The sequence below is a fragment of the Hippocampus bargibanti genome, linkage group LG03 (genome assembly GCF_051943395.1).
Source record: "Hippocampus bargibanti isolate YZ-2025 linkage group LG03, ASM5194339v1, whole genome shotgun sequence".
Taxonomy (NCBI): Eukaryota; Metazoa; Chordata; class Actinopteri; order Syngnathiformes; family Syngnathidae; genus Hippocampus; species Hippocampus bargibanti.
The window spans coordinates 13,580,144-13,600,760 of NC_142736.1; the positions used below are offsets into that span (position 1 = coordinate 13,580,144).

Genomic DNA, 20,617 nt, shown 5'->3' on the forward strand with positions numbered 1-20,617 from the left:
GTGAATATATTTGGGCTTTCCTACCTCCTTAACAGACTCTAGCGAGACTATAGCAGACTATTATGTTTCTGTCAAGTGTCACACATACACTGAATTTAAAGGGAATAAGAGGAGCTGCTTTGATTGGCTGAGACTCAACTAGCCTGTGTTCATTCCCACAGTGGCACAAAACCCTATTTCGCCTGTCCGTGAAAACGCCAAGAAACCTCTAACCATGCACACGGTTACACCGTAGTTTGCACTAATCTTGTGCTGGGCATGAAAAGAGGGCCATCAGTGTTTTGGCATCACTCAATCACAAATAAGCCGAGCTACCAACGTAGCACCTGTGGCTAATGCGGTATTGTTTACAGTACAATTGCACAGATGTGTAATTTTGGTCTGGTCTGAGAGGGGAGTAATTGGGGAATTGGGGCTATGTTGTCAATTTTCAGATGGGCACGACATAGAATTTTTTTGTTTTGTTCGATATTTGTAGCATGACTCAGTCCTTGTTACCCATGAATTAGGGGAATTGAGTGAACAAAAATCCAAATCTGGACTGCGGTTTGTAAAACTGTCAATGTTATATGCCTTTCAAGTGAGTGTGCAACACTAATCATTAGATAATCTACTGTTTCCTTGAATTGTTTTTTTAGGAATACAGTATGTCTTATTACACTGGATCCACCACCAACCAATTTTGCTAGTATTATGAGTGTTTAAGCGAGTCACACCACACATACAAATCGTTCTGCCCTACGGGTGTAACTCATATCGAACCGCAAGCAGCTGCAGTTAACAAGTGATAAATTCTTTGCCTCAAGGCCATCTGTGCTTGAGGGACGTATACATACCTGGAGCATTGAACTGACGAACTGAGGAAGCACGGCCCTTGTCCTGGACACGGGTGAGACTGCAGCCCTTTGGCACACTCCATATTGCTGTGCTGGCTTTGCTATCTCTTTCCTCGGCTGTATCGTAGACCACCAGGTGTGGTGGACGCTCTGTTAGGTTTTTGCTGTAATGACTCAGGCCGTACTGGGCAATCTGGATGGCATAGAAGTAGCCCTGAGGACCCCACTGTGTGGACAGAGGCACACCTGTGGAAAAGAGAAAATGTTCATGAGAAAGGAGTAAATGTTCACAAACTACATGGACGTTTCTTGAGTTTCCCCAAAACAATAAGCCGAACAATGTTGTCTTGCAAGCTCATCTGAGGGACCTTATTCCAATGGTTTTATTTTATAACAATAAATATACAAGAACATAAATGAACAATTTCATTATTTACATGACAAATATTTTTTCATGTCTTAAAGCCACTTTGTGAACATGAGTATGTTGCAGCCCAGTTTCTGATAATAATAATAATAATAATAATACATTTTATTTTTAAGCGCCTTTCAAAACTCTCAAGGACACGTTACTATCACGGAATATGATTTTTTTTTTTCTGCGGGTGAGCAGCGCCAGCCAATCGCACCAGCATTCACAAGAGATCAAAACATATTACTCAAAGATCTTGCATACAGTGGCTCCCAATAAGATGAAGAATACATTTTAAAATAACTGTTGCTGGTGTAACTGGTTATGCTAGTGATTCCCTTATACAAATTTATAATTATTGACACAGCCATCCACATACAGTATATACGTATTGCTTTTTTCAACAGTAGCCTCTAACAGTATTCATAATTGCAAATGTACCAATAAAAATAGACACGTGCATAATCTGCGCTCAAGCAAGCAGGATGGAAAGCTGTCCTTTATAAAGCAAGCAGTACTGGTTAAGTTAAATGACAGTCTCCGTGGCAAATAAGACATCAATAAATCGATAAATACCATTAGAATAAGGATGTAAAATGACGGGCGGCCCGGTAGTCAGGTGGTTAGCACACCAGCTTCAGAGTGCAGAGGTCGCTGGTTCGCCTTCCGGTCCGGCCTCCCTGTGTGGAGCTTGCATGTTCTCCCCGGTCCCGTGTGGGTTTTCTCCAGGTCCTCCGGTTTCCTCCCACATTCCAAAAACATGCACGGCAGGCAGATTGAAGACTCCAAATTGTCCCTAGGTGTGAGTGTGAGAGTGACTGTTGTTTGCCCTCGTGTGCCCTGCGATTGGCTGGCAACCAATTCAGGGTGTCCCCCAACTCGTGCCCGAAGACAGCGGGGATTGGCTCCAGCACCCCAGTGACACTAATTCGGAAAAAGCGGTATGGAAAATGGATGGATTGATGTTAAATGACATGTTTCACCTTTTGTGTGGAGTGTGGCAGGCGGACACACAATTAGATCATAATCTTTGTATGTACCATTCATTCTTTCATTCATTCATTTTGCAAACTGCTTTATCCTCAAAAAGGTTATGGCGGGTGCTGGAGTCTATCCAAGCTATCTTGGAGAGATAGGTGGGGGACACCTTAAACCGGTTGTCAACCAATTGCAGGGCACACAGAAACGAAACACCATTCGCGCTCACAATCACACCTTGGGACAATTTGGGGCATTTCAATCACCCTGCCACGCATGGAATGTGGGAGGACACCGGAGGAAACTTATGTGGGCCCGATGTGAAAATGCAAACTCCACACAGGGAGGCCGGATCTGGAATTGAACTAGGTACCTATGCACAGTAAAGTTGCTGTTTTAACCACTTGACTACCAGGCCACCTGTATGTACCAATAGGAGCATTAAAAGACACACATGTACTGTGCGACCAGATGAAAATTTTACTAGCATAAATTGGGGAAGAAAAAAAAAACCGGAACATATGCAAGCCCAACCGTTGGGACTTTTGAGCACTGCAGTGTGTAAACGGAACTTCCCTCTCATATACACAATGGATATTTATTTGCTGCCAAGAACAAGACATCAAGTTTTATGTCCGGTGTTTGGGGCGTTTACAGTCAATAGTAACTTAAATCACTGTGAGATCGATTATTAAGAGTAAAAAAGAAAGCATTACTATCATTACGGGGTACGACAAAACTCAACGATGGAAATATAAAGCGAAAGGACAGCAACAATCTGTACGCACACGCATGGTGAGATGGTTCATGTAACAAAAGTACCTAATTGGGGACATATACACTGCAAGAATGTGGACAAAACTTGAAGAGTGTTTAAAAGCGGTTGTTTGCAGCTCGAGGTTTATATCATGATATACTTTTCAACAATATCACCAGGCCCTATGTCCTCTTCATAGTAAAAGCGTTAACACAGAAACTTTTGTTTTCTTGTGTGCATATGGTGTTTTGGTCAAATTTTAAAATTAATGTTGCCCCTGAGCCAACAACTTTGCCTACCCATGTGATAGATGAACTACAGAATATTATCATTCAGTTAAAACATGTGCTCCATGTCTCTTGACATTACACGTGTACATATTTTCCACAACATAACTATTTGGGTAAATTAAACAATTATAATATTATAGAAAAAAAGGAGAGAGAAAGCATAATACATATAGGAGATGTGGGGAAAAAGGAGATGCATGTGTGTCTGAATTGAATTGTACTCATTTTTTGCTTATGTGTATGCCCCCCCCCCACCTCATTTTTTTCATTTTTTTCTTTAACACTGTCAATGGTGAAAATGCACTTGGCATGTAAAACACATTTTGAGACTGTTCTTAAGATGCAATTTAACAGTGAATGAACAACTAAAGTCATGCACGTGCTGTCCTGTAAGAAAACAACATGAAGTAAAGTATATCTCCGCAAATAGCCTTACCTTCCACTCCACTTATGCATTTTACTCTGTCACGGACCTCCACATTGTATCCCTCAAATGACATAAAAACCCCATTTGGGTGATAGGGCTCTCGCTGCGCATAAACTTTAGAGTAGCTGTGCTGAAACTCAAAGCGATCGTAGCCATCATATTGCACCACTTTGCCATACACCTCAAAGTATTTTTCCATCCAACTGAATGGCAGATAGATCTCTCCACCTTCACGTCTGCCTTTGACTGTGGATTCATCATTGATCAGGCAGTCAATTTCCTCATGCTTGCTTCCACCGACAACAGGTGGTGGTTCTGGAGGTTGTGGAGGGTGTTGCTGGATGCTGATACTACTAGCATCTCCATCCTTGAGACTTGGGATGCCCAAAGCAGCTCTAGGCAAAAAACGCAGGGAAGTGTTACTTGAGCAGCGATTCCACAGTAACACGGTGATGAGTGTGAAAAGGGCGCAGATGACAATGAGGGTTTTATAGTTGACACGAGCAGCCAGGCAACGCATGGTCACAACTCCCCTGAAAGAAGAACAAAAACAAGGTATTACAGATAATCAGAATCACATTTTGTCACATTGGGTCTAAATAACAATTGTAAAGTGTAGGATTAAAGTATGTCACCTTTCAACCGTGTAGTCTGCAACAATATATAAAATAGGAACAGTAGTTGTAAAAACATAATAAATGGAATCCTTCTAAATCACAGGTGTCAAAATCAAGGCACGGGGGCCAAATCTGGCTCGCCACATCATTTTATTCAGCCCGCGAAAGCAAATTAAGCATGTCAAGTACCATGATGCTTACTAAAGTCCGAGCCAAAATTTCTAACTTGTACGTAAACCACAATAACAGTCTTTATTCTTCACTTCAGATTTGAAAACTAGTTATTTATTAATTTGTTGTGTGGTCTATGTGTAATATGTGGAGGGGATTACACATTCTAATGGCTTCCCCAAATTAAGAACGGCCCTTGATAGGAAACCGTAACTATAATTTGGCCCGCAGCAAGAAATGAGTTTGACACCCCTTTTCTAAATGGTGACCGACAATGGTCCATTCAGTAACAATAAATAATACATTTCATTTATAAGCGCCTTCATGGTGCCAGTGAAAAATTGACTACTGTTGGTCGAAGAAGGAGAGGAGTTACTGAGCATTGGGGAATCCACTCTTGGACTATTTTCACCGACACACCAAAATCTACAAGGTTTTTCGGGGCTGCTCGCGAGCGGCGTAGCAGCTCTGTACGGAGCTTTGAGACGCCGGCGTAGGAGGGGCAAGCGAGCCGGCGTTCTCGTCAAGCTTCGGCAGCGTGGATTTCGAACGCCGCTCCCATCGATTCACCTCGCTAATCTACGCTCACTACCAAACAAGATGGACGAACTTCTGCTTCTCACAAAGACCAATAAAACGTTCGCCCGCTCTGCTGCGCTGTGCTTCATTGAGACTTGGCTCAGTGACCGCCACCCGGACTCCGCGCTACACCTACCCGGATTCCGTCTCCTTCGGGCCGACCGTGATACGGAGCAATCGGGGAAATCCAAAGGCTGTGGACTATGCTTCTACATCAACGAAGAATGGTGCACCGATGTCACGATGCTCGACGCACACTGCAGCCCTGGTTTGGAATCGCTGTCTCTCAACTGCAAGCCATTCTACTCGCCACGTGAGTTCGCTTCCTTTATTCTCGTTGCCGTGTACATCGCGCCACAAGCTAATGCTAACGCGTGTATACAAACGCTAGCGGACCATGTAAACCATCTCGAACTGAAATATCCAGAATCACCCCTGATCATTTTGGGCGATTTTAATCAAACACGTTTAAACCGTGAACTTCCCAAATATAAGCAGCATATTGACTGTTTCACCAGAGGAGAAAACATTCTAGATCATTGTTACACAGCACTCAAAGGTGCATACCGGTCTGTTGCGCATGCAGCATTGGGTCTTTCTGACCACTATTTAATCCACTTAATTCCCACATACAAACAGAAACTCAAATGTGTAAAACCGGTAGTCAAGACAGTTAAAACATGGACAGATGAAGCAAAGTTATCGCTACAAGAATGCTTAGACTGCACTGATTGGAGCGTCTTTGAAACTTCAACGGGCACATTGGATGAATACACAGACACTGTAACATCATACATCAGTTTCTGTGAGGACATGTGTGTACCAACAAAGTCCTTCCGCTCATTCAACAACAACAAGCCATGGTTCACTCCCAAACTCAGGCAGCTTAGGAAAGAGAAAGAATCCGCATTTAAAAGCGGTGATCGAGCAGTTTACAAACTCGCCCGAAACAGACTGACGAAGGAAATTAACATCGCAAAGAAACGTTATGCGGAGAGGCTTAACAAACAGTTCTCCGCTAACGAATCTGCATCGGTGTGGAATGGCCTGAAAGCAATAACAAATTATCGTTTACCTTCCCCCCAAGCAGTGTACAACAATGGTATGGCTGATGAGTTAAATACATACTTTTGCCGATTTGAAAAGGACACCCCCATTTCCCCGGTCTGCCCACCATTACCAGAAACTACCGTATCTCCGCCCTCTGCCCTACAGATCCACGAACTGGACGTTAGACGGCTCTTCAAGCAGCAGAAGATCAAGAAAGCTGCAGGACCTGACAGAGTGTCCCCCTCCTGCCTGAGAGTCTGCGCTGACCAGCTGGCTCCGGTCTTCACACAAATCTTCAACAGATCCCTGGAGCAGTGTGAAGTCCCATCCTGCTTCAAACAGTCTACTATCGTCCCAGTTCCAAAGAAACCAGCACCCTCGGGATTGAAAGACTATAGACCTGTCGCTCTGACGTCTGTGGTCATGAAGTCCTTTGAACGCCTCGTGCTGAACCACCTAAAGAACATCACCGGACCTCTGCTAGATCCTCTTCAGTTTGCCTACCGGGCAAACAGGTCTGTGGAGGATGCGGTCAACATGGGACTGCATCACATCCTCGACCACCTTGACAACACAGGAACCTACGCAAGGATCCTGTTTGTGGACTACAGCTCTGCGTTCAATACCATCATCCCAGAACTCCTCATCCCCAAACTTCTCCAGCTTGGTGTGTCCCCCACGATCTGCCAGTGGACCCTCAGCTTCCTGACAGGACGGACACAACAGGTCAGACTGGGAAATATATCATCCACAACACGAACCACGAGCACTGGAGCCCCGCAGGGATGCGTCCTCTCTCCATTGCTCTTCTCTCTCTACACAAACGACTGCACCTCAACGCACCCAGCTGTCAAATTCATAAAGTTCGCAGACGACACCACGGTCATCGGTCTCATCAAAGACGGCGACGAGTCTGCGTACCGACAACAAGTGGAGCAGCTGGAGCTCTGGTGCAGCCGTCACAACCTGGAGCTGAACACGCTCAAGACAGTTGAGATGATCGTGGACTTCAGGAAACATCCATCACCACAGCTACCCCTCACACTATCCAACTCCCTGGTGTCAACCGTTGAGACCTTCAAGTTCCTGGGAATCACAGTCTCCCAGGACATGAAGTGGGAGGTCAACACCAACTCTATCCTGAAAAAGGCCCAACAGAGAATGTACTTCCTGAGGCTGCTAAAGAAGCATGGCCTGCCACAGGAGGTGCTGCAACATTTCTACACGGCTGTCATCGAATCCATCCTGTGTTCTTCCATCACCGTTTGGTTCGGGGCCGCCACAAAAATGGACAAAATCCGACTTCAAAGGACAGTTAGGACGGCGGAAAAAATCATTGGCACCGCCCTACCCACTCTCGAGGACTTGCATACTGCAAGAATCCAAACTAGGGCGCGGAAAATCCTACTGGACCCTCCGCACCCTGCCCACCGCCTTTTCCAGCTACTCCCCTCAGGCAGGCGCTACCGATCCATGCGCACCAAATCCAGCAGACATTTAAACAGCTTCTTCCCCCAAGCCATTAACTCTTTGAACTCTTTCAACAGTAGCCAAAATGGAACTGTATAGTGCCACTTAGCAGTTTTTTTTGACAACGATACTAGTGCAGCGTGTTCTACCGGAAACAAATTCCTTGTGTGTTCTACATACTTGGCAATGAAGATGATTCTGATTCTGAGGAAGGTGTGCCCGGAGGAAAAATGAGAAGAGTATAGAACTAAGAATAGGAACTTTGACTGTAGGAACAATGACAGGTAAAGGTCGAAAGCTGGTTGACATGATGCAGAGAAGGAAGGTAGAAATACTGTGTGTCCAGGAGACCAGGTGGAAAGGGAGCAAGGCTAGAAGCTTAGGGTCAAGTTGTTCTATCATGGTGAAGACAGAAAGAGAAATGGAGTTGGGGTTATCTTAAAAGAGGGGTTTGTTAGGAATGTCTTAGAAGTAAAAATAGTATCAGTGTTAGGAATGTCTTAGAAGTAAAAATAGTATCAGACAGAATGATGAGTCTGAAGCTAGAAATTGAAAGCGTGATGTTCAATGTTGTTTGTGGGTATGCCCCACAAGTAGGATGTGAGCTGGCGGAGAAGGAGAAATTTTGGTTGGACTTTGATGAAGTTAAAGAGTTTGATGTTTCTCTTTATTTGTAAGTAGGTTCGTTGTCAGATCTCCCAGGCAGGTGACGCGCAGAGCTTGATCGTGGCGTGGAGTCGAGCAAGTCGTGCCGTGATGTCCGTCCATGAGCCGGGCGTGCCTGTGCGGGGCTTTGCAAGTCTCTTTGAGTCTGTGAGTCCGAGATGAGTCTGAGTCTCTCTGTCCCACGACAGCTGCTTTTATACCATTTTCAAGCGTGTGATATGCGTCAGGGTGAGACGCACATCAAGGAGATCAAGGAATTGAAAGACATGCTACAATGAGAAGCGATAAAGAAAGTGGAGGATTTTAAGTACTTGGGGTTAACTGTCCAGAGCAATGGAGAGTATGGAAAAGAGGTGAAGAAGCGTGTCGAGGCAAGCTGGATCGGCTGGAGAAAAATGTCAGGTGAGATGTGTGATAGAAGGGTTTCAGCTAGGATGAAAGGAAAAGTGTATAAAACAGTGGTGATACCAGCCATGATGTTTGGACTGGAGACAGTGCAACTGAAGAAAAGACACGAAGCAGAGCTGAAGATGTTGAGGTGTTCTTTGGGAGTAACCAGGTTGGATAGGATCAGGAATGAGTACATTAGAGGGACAACTCATATTAGAGGCTTTGGAGAGAAAGTCAGAGAGGCCAGACTGAGATGGTTTGGACATGTCCAGAGGAGAGAGAGTGACTATATCGGGAGAAGGGTGCTGAGCCTTGAACTGCCAGGCAGGAGACCGAGAGGAAGACCGAAGAGGAGGTTTATGGATGTGGTCAAAGAGGCCAACAATTTGGCAATCAAATACCCAAAAATAATGCAGTTAGCATTTATCAGTTGGGAAAGTATTACAATTCCATTCCTTAAGGTTTGAGATGCCAGCAAAGCACAGCTTTTCTCCGCAAATTGAAAAAACATGGAACAGCGGTGAAACTTCCCAGGAGACGCAGCCCTTCAAAATTGCCCTCAAGAACACAGCTTGGTCAGAAAGCAATCCACGACAACATCAACGGAACTGATGTCCTCCCTCACATCATTACTCAGGTTTGAGTGGCCCTGTCCATGTCAGAAATGTGTTTTTGTGTTTCCAGTGGCTCAATGTGCATCGTATTTTAATTAGAATCAGAATCATCTTTATTATTATTATAACACACAAGGAATTTGTCTCTGGTAGAATACGCTGCACGAGTATCATCATAAAAATAAAAAATACCATGGCAAATAAGTAAGGAAGGTGTCGTGCGGGCGATACAGCAAGCAGGTGGAAAGAGGATAAAAGTTCACTCAGCCAGATGCAGGAAGGGTATTGTGAGTTTTCTTTATTTGAAGTTGATATCAGCTTTCAACAGACCACAGGTAACACCGCTCTCCAGCTTGTCCTTTGTCCCTCTTCTTCCTCCTCGAAGTGACTGGCTCAGTCTAGTTTTGAAGGTGCTTCACCTGAGCTTCTGGCCAATCAGATCCCAGCGGCAATTGGCCATTCCCAGGTGGTTGCAATCACCTTCTCAATCAGTCTCAATCAATTAGTGGTCGCCCAACTCTACTGTTTTGGATGGGGAGAAATGCGCACCTTTCTCCCATCCAAAATCCAGAACACACAAAATTATTTAACATTTCTTTTGGCATCATGACATCATTCACACCCTCTCCTCAGAGTTCAGACATTCTTGACAAATAATCAGCTATGATATTTTTCTTACCCTGGCAATGCTCAATGGTGAACTGGTATGGCTGAAGGGCAAGACACCACCGCAGTATCCTCGCATTCTGGTGTTGCATGGAGTGCATCCACTTCAGGGCGCGATGGTCAGTCTGTAATCTGAATTCCCGTCCTAGGAGGTAGTAACGGAGTGAGTCAATTGCCCACTTGATGGCTAGGGCCTCCTTCTCAATTGTGGAGTATTTCTTCTCCCTCTCATAGAGTTTCCTACTCAGGAACAGGATGGGTCTCTCTTCTCCAGCACTGCCCTGTACCAGAACTGCGCCGAGACCAACATCCGAAGCATCCACCTGGACTAGAAACTCCTTGGCAAAATCTACACTCTGTACGACAGGAGCTTGAATGATGAAATATTTCAAGGCCCTAAAAGCTTGGTCACATGCTGCTGTCCATGGTAGAGGTGATTTGATGTTCTTTCTTGTCATGTCGGTTAAAGGAGCAGCTAATGTAGCAAAGTGTGGAATAAACCGCCTATACCAACCAATCAGCCCAAGAAATCACCTCAATTGCTTCTTGGTCTGGGGAGGTGGTATCTTCTCCACGGCCTTCACTTTCTCCACCTGGGGCTGAATCTTTCCTTTCCCAATCAAATGTCCCAGGTAACGCACCTCTTCTTGTGCCCAGGAGCATTTTTGCTCATTAATTGTAAGTCCAGCCGCTTGTATTTTCCCAAGGACGGTCTTGATGTGCAGGAGATGGTCCTCCCAACCTTCACTGTAGATCACGACGTCATCAAGATAGGCAGCTGAGAAACTGGAACAGTCCTTCAGGATAATATCCATTAATCTTTGAAAGGTCGCTGGTGCTCCATGCAGACCAAATGGTAAAACTGTGTAGTGGAAGAGCCCTAACCCCGGAATCTGAAAAGCTGTGTATTCTTTGCAGGTGGGATCGAGAGGGACCTGCCAGTATCCTTTACACAGATCCAGCGTTGTAATAAATTTCGCTCGCCCCAATCTCTCCAGCAGCTCATCAATACGAGGCATAGGGTAGGAGTCAAAACATGAGACACTATTGAGCTTTCTCATGTCTGAGCAGAATCGTAGTTGAGCGGTGTCCTTTTTAGGTACAAACACTATTGGGTTAGACCACTCACTTTTAGATGGTTCGATGATCCCCATATCAAGCATTGCTCGTACCTCCTGCTTCAGTGGTTCAACCTGCCGCTCCGGAATCCGATATGGCCTCAAACGTACAGGTTTATTTTCTTTGAGCACAATCTTGTGGGTGATGAGATTAGTTCGTCCGGGTTTATCTTTGAATAGGGAAGGAAATGATTCCCTTACCTCTGCTAACTGAATTTGTTGCTTTGGGGTCAGGTGTAACAAGGTCTCTTTAGAATTACCCCATTCCCTCTTGGGTGTCATCACAGCCTCATCCATCTCCTCCTTCTCAGTAACCGAGATTTCTCTGATGAATAGGCTCTGGGAGCTCAATGGTTCCACTTGTTTCTCTGCATACACCTTCAGGAGGTTCACATGTAGAATCTGCTTTTTCTTTTGTCTGTCAGGGCAGAGAATCTCATATGTGACAGGTCCTATTCTCCTTGTCACAGTGTACGGGCCCTGCCACTTTGCCAGTAGCTTACTTGGTCCCGTAGGCAGCAATATTAACACCTTCTGTCCAGGGTGCAAATCTCTCTCTCTGGCGTGTTTATCATACCACACCTTTTGGTTTCGTTGACTCTCCTCCATGTGCTTCTTTGCCATCTCCCTGAAGTTCTCCAACTTGTCCCTCATTTGAAGAATATAGGAGATGACACTGCGTGACGTCGCCTCTCCAGCCACCCAGTTCTCCTTCAGCATGTCCAGGGGTCCACGAACCTGTCTACCATAAAGCAACTCAAAAGGAGAAAAACCAGTTGACGCTTGGGGCACTTCTCGGTAAGCAAATAATAGAAAAGGCAGCCATTTGTCCCAGTCTTTACCAGTTTCATGAATGAACTTCCTCAGCATTTGTTTTAATGTCCCATTAAATCTTTCAACCAGACCATCGGTTTCAGGATGGTAAGGAGTGGTTCTTATTCCTTTAACTCCAAGCTGGCTATATAGGCCTTTCATCAGGTGAGACATAAAGTTTGTACCTTGGTCTGTTAATATCTCTTTAGGTATGCCTGTTCTCGAGAATAACTCAACCAAACATCGGACTACATGTTTCACCTGCATAGAACGTAATGGGTAAACATCTGGGTACCCGGTTGCATAATCACAAATTACAAGAACATACTTGCATCCTGAGCTACTTTTTGGCAATGGGCCAATAATGTCCATGGCTATCCTGTCATAGGGGACACTCATGATAGGTAATGGCTGTAAGTAGCCCCTATCAGATTTTTTTGCTGGTGCAACCATCTGACAAGTGCCACATTGCCTACAATATTCTTGTACATCTTTATAGAGCCCTGGCCAATAGAATCGCTGACTGACTCTGTCATACGTCTTTGCCTGTCCTAGATGTCCAGCCCAAGGAATAGTGTGTCCTAAATGTAAGATGAGCTGCCTGTAAATGGTAGGGATAACTAATCTAGGTGTTGCAGTGTCAGAGAGATACAATAAGGCGTTTAACATAAACGGGTCTCCTGGTGAATTTTCCTAAACACTTTGTGCTATTCACTGGCACCCCATCAACCTCATAAACCTTCTCAAACAGTGATTTCAAAGTTGGATCATTTTTTTGATGATCCTTAAAGTTCTCTGGAATCTGCCACTCTGCTTTAATGCTCGTGCCCTCCATACCAGTTTGCATTGGAATGCTAGTAGGAACGCATCTCCAGTTCTTTTCCTGTCTGCGCTGTCGTCTACTTTTCTTTACCTTGCCTCCTGCTTGGACAAGTGTATCATCAAGATTAGGCAATGGTTCCAAAACTTTTGTTTGAGACCTAGTGACTGCCATACATGTGCAATCCTTCGCAATTTTATGGACAACATTGTCCAATACAGGAAAATCATCCCCCAACACGACATCATAAAATAAATTCTTCAATACGCCAACCTTAAGTATGAAAAATTGGCCATCAATCTCAAAGGTCATTTTGGTGGTGGGATAATCATGACTGTCACCATGAACACAAGTAATATTTACAACTTGATCATAATTGAGCATGTCATTACTGACTAAACTCCCTCTGACTAATGTTTGATTGCTGCCTGTGTCGGCCAGTGCTTTTACCACTTTCCCATTTACCGTAACAGATGTTGTATGTCTATGTTTGCAATAATTTCCATTTGGACAGCTTTCCTGCCCAGCTTTAGGAACTGAACAAAATTCTACGGCTCTGGGTTGGCGCACAGGACACACGGAAGCCTTGTGGCCACGTTGCTGACAATTAAAACAAATAAAGTCACCTCTTGGTTGAAACTTTCCAGACTGTCTCTGAGCCCCATTGTCAGCTTTACCCAAGTCTGCATGTTGAATGGTTTGAGGGCTCTCGTATTTCAGCTTTGCCGATGGTCCCTTTTTCCTGTACGACTCCCGGTGTGCCGCTACGTAGCGCTCAGCCAACTCCGCTGCTTCTTCTCCAGTCTTAGGCTTGTGCTCCTTTACCCAAATGCGGACCTCAGGTTGAAGAACTCTCAGATACTGCTCCAGAATCACGACTTCTCCAATCTGATCCTTGCTGCGGTGATCAGGGCGCATCCACCTCCTGTAAAGTCCTTTCAGTCGATTATAACTTTCTGTGACAGTCTCTCCTGTTGGAACAATCGTACTGCGAAACCTCTGTCGATAGGTTTCTTCAGTAACGTTGTATTTGATTAATACTGCTGCTTTAATGGCTTCGTAGGACTCAGCCTGCTCTTCATCCATGCCAGCATATGCCTCAAGTGCCTTTCCAGTCAGCAAGGTCACTCAGGAGATGGTCCTCCCAACCTTCACTGTAGATCACGACGTCATCAAGATAGGCAGCTGAGAAACTGGAACAGTCCTTCAGGATAATATCCATTAATCTTTGAAAGGTCGCTGGTGCTCCATGCAGACCAAATGGTAAAACTGTGTAGTGGAAGAGCCCTAACCCCGGAATCTGAAAAGCTGTGTATTCTTTGCAGGTGGGATCGAGAGGGACCTGCCAGTATCCTTTACACAGATCCAGCGTTGTAATAAATTTCGCTCGCCCCAATCTCTCCAGCAGCTCATCAATACGAGGCATAGGGTAGGAGTCAAAACATGAGACACTATTGAGCTTTCTCATGTCTGAGCAGAATCGTAGTTGAGCGGTGTCCTTTTTAGGTACAAACACTATTGGGTTAGACCACTCACTTTTAGATGGTTCGATGATCCCCATATCAAGCATTGCTCGTACCTCCTGCTTCAGTGGTTCAACCTGCCGCTCCGGAATCCGATATGGCCTCAAACGTACAGGTTTATTTTCTTTGAGCACAATCTTGTGGGTGATGAGATTAGTTCGTCCGGGTTTATCTTTGAATAGGGAAGGAAATGATTCCCTTACCTCTGCTAACTGAATTTGTTGCTTTGGGGTCAGGTGTAACAAGGTCTCTTTAGAATTACCCCATTCCCTCTTGGGTGTCATCACAGCCTCATCCATCTCCTCCTTCTCAGTAACCGAGATTTCTCTGATGAATAGGCTCTGGGAGCTCAATGGTTCCACTTGTTTCTCTGCATACACCTTCAGGAGGTTCACATGTAGAATCTGCTTTTTCTTTTGTCTGTCAGGGCAGAGAATCTCATATGTGACAGGTCCTATTCTCCTTGTCACAGTGTACGGGCCCTGCCACTTTGCCAGTAGCTTACTTGGTCCCGTAGGCAGCAATATTAACACCTTCTGTCCAGGGTGCAAATCTCTCTCTCTGGCGTGTTTATCATACCACACCTTTTGGTTTCGTTGACTCTCCTCCATGTGCTTCTTTGCCATCTCCCTGAAGTTCTCCAACTTGTCCCTCATTTGAAGAATATAGGAGATGACACTGCGTGACGTCGCCTCTCCAGCCACCCAGTTCTCCTTCAGCATGTCCAGGGGTCCACGAACCTGTCTACCATAAAGCAACTCAAAAGGAGAAAAACCAGTTGACGCTTGGGGCACTTCTCGGTAAGCAAATAATAGAAAAGGCAGCCATTTGTCCCAGTCTTTACCAGTTTCATGAATGAACTTCCTCAGCATTTGTTTTAATGTCCCATTAAATCTTTCAACCAGACCATCGGTTTCAGGATGGTAAGGAGTGGTTCTTATTCCTTTAACTCCAAGCTGGCTATATAGGCCTTTCATCAGGTGAGACATAAAGTTTGTACCTTGGTCTGTTAATATCTCTTTAGGTATGCCTGTTCTCGAGAATAACTCAACCAAACATCGGACTACATGTTTCACCTGCATAGAACGTAATGGGTAAACATCTGGGTACCTGGTTGCATAATCACAAATTACAAGAACATACTTGCATCCTGAGCTACTTTTTGGCAATGGGCCAATAATGTCCATGGCTATCCTGTCATAGGGGACACTCATGATAGGTAATGGCTGTAAGTAGCCCCTATCAGATTTTTTTGCTGGTGCAACCATCTGACAAGTGCCACATTGCCTACAATATTCTTGTACATCTTTATAGAGCCCTGGCCAATAGAATCGCTGACTGACTCTGTCATACGTCTTTGCCTGTCCTAGATGTCCAGCCCAAGGAATAGTGTGTCCTAAATGTAAGATGAGCTGCCTGTAAATGGTAGGGATAACTAATCTAGGTGTTGCAGTGTCAGAGAGATACAATAAGGCGTTTTTTAACATAAACGGGTCTCCTGGTGAATTTTCCTAAACACTTTGTGCTATTCACTGGCACCCCATCAACCTCATAAACCTTCTCAAACAGTGATTTCAAAGTTGGATCATTTTTTTGATGATCCTTAAAGTTCTCTGGAATCTGCCACTCTGCTTTAATGCTCGTGCCCTCCATACCAGTTTGCATTGGAATGCTAGTAGGAACGCATCTCCAGTTCTTTTCCTGTCTGCGCTGTCGTCTACTTTTCTTTACCTTGCCTCCTGCTTGGACAAGTGTATCATCAAGATTAGGCAATGGTTCCAAAACTTTTGTTTGAGACCTAGTGACTGCCATACATGTGCAATCCTTCGCAATTTTATGGACAACATTGTCCAATACAGGAAAATCATCCCCCAACACGACATCATAAAATAAATTCTTCAATACGCCAACCTTAAGTATGAAAAATTGGCCATCAATCTCAAAGGTCATTTTGGTGGTGGGATAATCATGACTGTCACCATGAACACAAGTAATATTTACAACTTGATCATAATTGAGCATGTCATTACTGACTAAACTCCCTCTGACTAATGTTTGATTGCTGCCTGTGTCGGCCAGTGCTTTTACCACTTTCCCATTTACCGTAACAGATGTTGTATGTCTATGTTTGCAATAATTTCCATTTGGACAGCTTTCCTGCCCAGCTTTAGGAACTGAACAAAATTCTACGGCTCTGGGTTGGCGCACAGGACACACGGAAGCCTTGTGGCCACGTTGCTGACAATTAAAACAAATAAAGTCACCTCTTGGTTGAAACTTTCCAGACTGTCTCTGAGCCCCATTGTCAGCTTTACCCAAGTCTGCATGTTGAATGGTTTGAGGGCTCTCGTATTTCAGCTTTGCCGATGGTCCCTTTTTCCTGTACGACTCCCGGTGTGCCGCTACGTAGCGCTCAGCCAACTCCGCTGCTTCTTCTCCAGTCTTAGGCTTGTGCTCCTTTACCCAAATGCGGACCTCAGGTTGAAGAACTCTCAGATACTGCTCCAGAATCACGACTTCTCCAATCTGATCCTTGCTGCGGTGATCAGGGCGCATCCACCTCCTGTAAAGTCCTTTCAGTCGATTATAACTTTCTGTGACAGTCTCTCCTGTTGGAACAATCGTACTGCGAAACCTCTGTCGATAGGTTTCTTCAGTAACGTTGTATTTGATTAATACTGCTGCTTTAATGGCTTCGTAGGACTCAGCCTGCTCTTCATCCATGCCAGCATATGCCTCAAGTGCCTTTCCAGTCAGCAAGGTCACTACTCGAGCAGCCCACTCTTTATAATTCCACCCCCAGGTTTTAGCTATTCTTTCAAACCTGACGAAAAAACTTTCTGCATCTTCACCCTCTCTCAGTTCTGGAATTCTCGGTTCAGAAACCATGGGAACTGCAGCTTGTCTTTGATGAGGAAAATGTGGGGGTTGGGCATATGGTAGGTAACCCGACTTGGAGGTTTCTTGTGCCGGAGGAAGGTTTGTTGGTCTGGATGTTCGAGGGTCAGTGTTTTGCGGCTCTGCTTTTTGAGGATAATGTTGACTCGATTGATAATCAAATGTCCATTCTTGCTTGTTGAGGAGCATCTGATTTCTTAATTGGTTGATTTGTTCAATCAACACCCCCTCTCTATCTTTAGAGTGTTGCATGAAAGTTCTGATTTCTTTCACCAATTCCTCATTAAGTTGAGCTCTGGTGGTACTCACTGTCTGAGTCTTAGGCTTCACCACTGGTTCTGGCTCACTCTGCCCAGTTCCAGCCTTGGCTTGGCCAGACGCCTCATGGAAATAAAGAACGGCATCGTCTTGGGGCAACCCAAGCTGCTGGTTTCCTTGATCCTCTTCAGAACTCTCCAGTTCAGTTTGGTTGGCCCGTGCTGCACGTCTTCTTCCTCGTCCCACCTTCTCCATCTCGGCTTCCTCTTATCCTTTCCACTCCAGCAAGGCGTAACGATCCCACCACTGCCACCAATTGTCGTGCGGGCGATACAGCAAGCAGGTGGAAAGAGGATAAAAGTTCACTCAGCCAGATGCAGGAAGGGTATTGTGAGTTTTCTTTATTTGAAGTTGATATCAGCTTTCAACAGACCACAGGTAACACCGCTCTCCAGCTTGTCCTTTGTCCCTCTTCTTCCTCCTCGAAGTGACTGGCTCAGTCTAGTTTTGAAGGTGCTTCACCTGAGCTTCTGGCCAATCAGATCCCAGCGGCAATTGGCCATTCCCAGGTGGTTGCAATCACCTTCTCAATCAGTCTCAATCAATTAGTGGTCGCCCAACTCTACTGTTTTGGATGGGGAGAAATGCGCACCTTTCTCCCATCCAAAATCCAGAACACACAAAATTATTTAACATTTCTTTTGGCATCATGACAGAAGGATAGTCCTTAATATATGTGGGACCTCTCAGGAACAACTGTGAGACATGATGGAATAACTTTTCCTCACAAAGACCAATAAAACATTTGCACATTCAGTGACTGCCACCCAGATTCCACGCTACACCTACCCTGCTTCCGTCGCCGCCAAGTCGATCACGACACGGAGCAATCGGGGAAACCCAAAGGTGGTGGAATATACTTCTATATCAACAAAGAACGGTGCACTCATGTCATGAAGCTCGACGCACACTGCAGCCCGGACCGCAAGTTGCTGTCTCTCAACTGAAGCCCTTTCCAGCCGTCATCATGCAATAGGCTGGGGACACCCTGAACTGGTTGCCAGCCAAACGCGGAGTACACAAATGAACAACTCTATACGTTCACACTCACTCAGGGGGACAATTTTAGAGCGCTCAACCAGCTTCTATACATGTATTTGGAATGTGGGTGGAAACCGGAGGACACCGAGAAGACCCATGCAAGCCTGGGAAGAACATGCAAACTCCACAATGATGCAAAATAAGAAATAATCACTGAAGTTTGGAAATAATCATTGACATTTTGAAAATTGGCTTGTGGTGGCTCGAAACAGGCTTTGTTTTCAGAAGAAAAAAAACAATCGGAATATATATCATGACTAGGATACAGTATAAATTACAGTTGTACCTCTCCTTACGAAATTAAATGGATCTGGAAGAAATTCAGTCACAAGAAAATGTGTCCGTTGAGACATTTCCTAATTTGAAAATTTTGGGTGAAGAGACGTTCCAAGCAGAGGTACCATGGCACCTATATTGGAAGATTAAGTTTTGTGCATTGATGGACCATGATGTCTACAGTTAAAAGAAAGAAAATGCCACACATGCCATCTTTCCGGCAAGCCAGCAAGCAACATGAACTTAGATTGATGTACAGTCGTTTATGTTCTTGTATCTTGTCACCAGCAAACCAATTTTGGATTCCTGTTCCAACTTGAACAATATTAAAAAATATACTCTGACACACTTTATCAATTGTCTCTTCTAATGTATAATAATAACAATAGATGTTTGATGCTTGCATTTTAAACCAAACTAATTGCAGTAATCTACTTTATGGATACAAAAGGATGAAGGGAAGTGATATGTAAATGTTAAAACATGTTTTAAAGTATTTGTCCACAGGGCAACTGAACCAGTTCTGCTTTAAATTTGGAGCTTGTCATTGGCTACCATTGGACACTATTGTACCACAGTGTGACCCACATGAGGAGCCCGGTAAGTGCATTGACATGATCACTCCTGCAGTCTAATTCAATCGAGTTTACAAACAACTCAGTACATCTGTCCTCGTCTGCAATGTTTTTACTTTCCGCTATTCAACCTAAACCCTAAGTCTTGGAGAGGAAGACGTGTGTGCTGATATTCATACGTCTACGCGTTTTTTTAACAGAAAATGATGCATCCTATTTTCAATGTATGCTGCAAAGAAATCAAAGTTTGATGTTTTGCCGTCTATAATTCAATTGCCTCAAATGGAGCATCGTTTCAGTGTCAGTTTGAAGTATTTAACAAACATAAAACTCAACTAAACAAAATTAAAGCCGTCGTCAGTGAACTACATCGCAGTTTACATCAACAGGACTTTGCAGACGGGGCGTAATCAGGATGAGAGATTTAAAGGCGACAGCCGAAACCGTGCAAAATATCTGCATTCTGACGGAGTAAAACATGGTACATACATCGACATAGTTGCTGGCATGGATCCGAAATGACCAAATGTTGAGACTCTTTGTGAAGCAGCTTCAGAAGTACTGAATAGCAATAACGAAAAGGATCATTACACAACTGAACAAGGGAGCACTGTGCCCCAGCAAGCGAATCCGTTTGGATTAATCATACGAGTCGTTAGCATACAAGCTAAGGGTGGCTTCATATCCCAAGGGGACGGTGGGATTTGAAGTTACTGCATTCTTTTTTTAGTTTTGTTTAACATGAGCCGGTGTGATCGATACTATTAGATACACGGGACGAGAAAGTCATTACGATGAACAATGTGTTTTGGGAGAGGATAATTGGCGATTGTTTTTTCTCTTCTCTCTCTGTTTTTGTGGAGGAGCTCGTTAAATACGAGAGTGATCCAGCTAGCTGTGGATAGATATGAGTATGTAAAAAATGAAGCCAAAAAGACGCGCTTTTCCCGACCTTACCTGCAGCATTAATGGTGATGAAGGTACCGACTTGAATCGACCACGCCAACTGTTGTTGTTTTCCTCTGTAGGTCAGTTGAAAAGATTAACACTTCACACTCGACAGAAGCAACCAGAGGACAAACTGAATGTAGCGCTTCTGATGCACAACGGCGACTGACACCGCTCAGTGAAGGGTCTGCCTCGAGCTGAAGGATTTGTGATATCGCGAGATAAAACGACAACTGAACGAACCAATCAAAATAGCACATTCCTTTGCCAACTCTTCATAAACACAGGGAGCATAATCCATCCATTATCTGAACCGCTTTCATCTCCCGACGTTTGCGGATGTGTTGAAGTTTTTCGCATATGA

The 20,617-nt window shown here is 44.5% G+C and overlaps 2 protein-coding genes and 2 pseudogenes across 2 annotated transcripts in view; all 4 read right to left on the reverse strand.

Moving 5' to 3' along the window:
- glceb (glucuronic acid epimerase b) overlaps positions 1-20,431 on the reverse strand; it is a 32,716-nt gene extending 12,285 nt beyond the window's left edge. The window contains exons 1-3 of the mRNA XM_088992070.1: positions 20,263-20,431; positions 3,710-4,233; positions 837-1,082 (exon numbers count right to left, since the gene is read on the reverse strand). Coding sequence (XP_088848196.1) covers positions 837-1,082; positions 3,710-4,220 — 757 coding nt within the window. The 5' untranslated portion in view covers positions 4,221-4,233; positions 20,263-20,431. The remainder of the gene's footprint in view (positions 1-836; positions 1,083-3,709; positions 4,234-20,262) is intronic.
- On the reverse strand, positions 10,454-15,411 carry LOC148900400 (uncharacterized). The gene is made up of 2 exons (XM_088993122.1): positions 14,782-15,411; positions 10,454-11,779 (listed from the first exon to the last, which is right to left on the reverse strand). Exons 1-2 carry the CDS (start codon positions 15,409-15,411, stop codon positions 10,454-10,456), a joined length of 1,956 nt encoding a protein of 651 aa, XP_088849248.1.
- LOC148900401 (zinc finger protein 445-like) lies at positions 13,204-13,788 on the reverse strand (annotated as a pseudogene).
- On the reverse strand, positions 16,365-18,046 carry LOC148900402 (uncharacterized; annotated as a pseudogene).
- Positions 20,432-20,617: the final 186 nt, after the last annotated feature.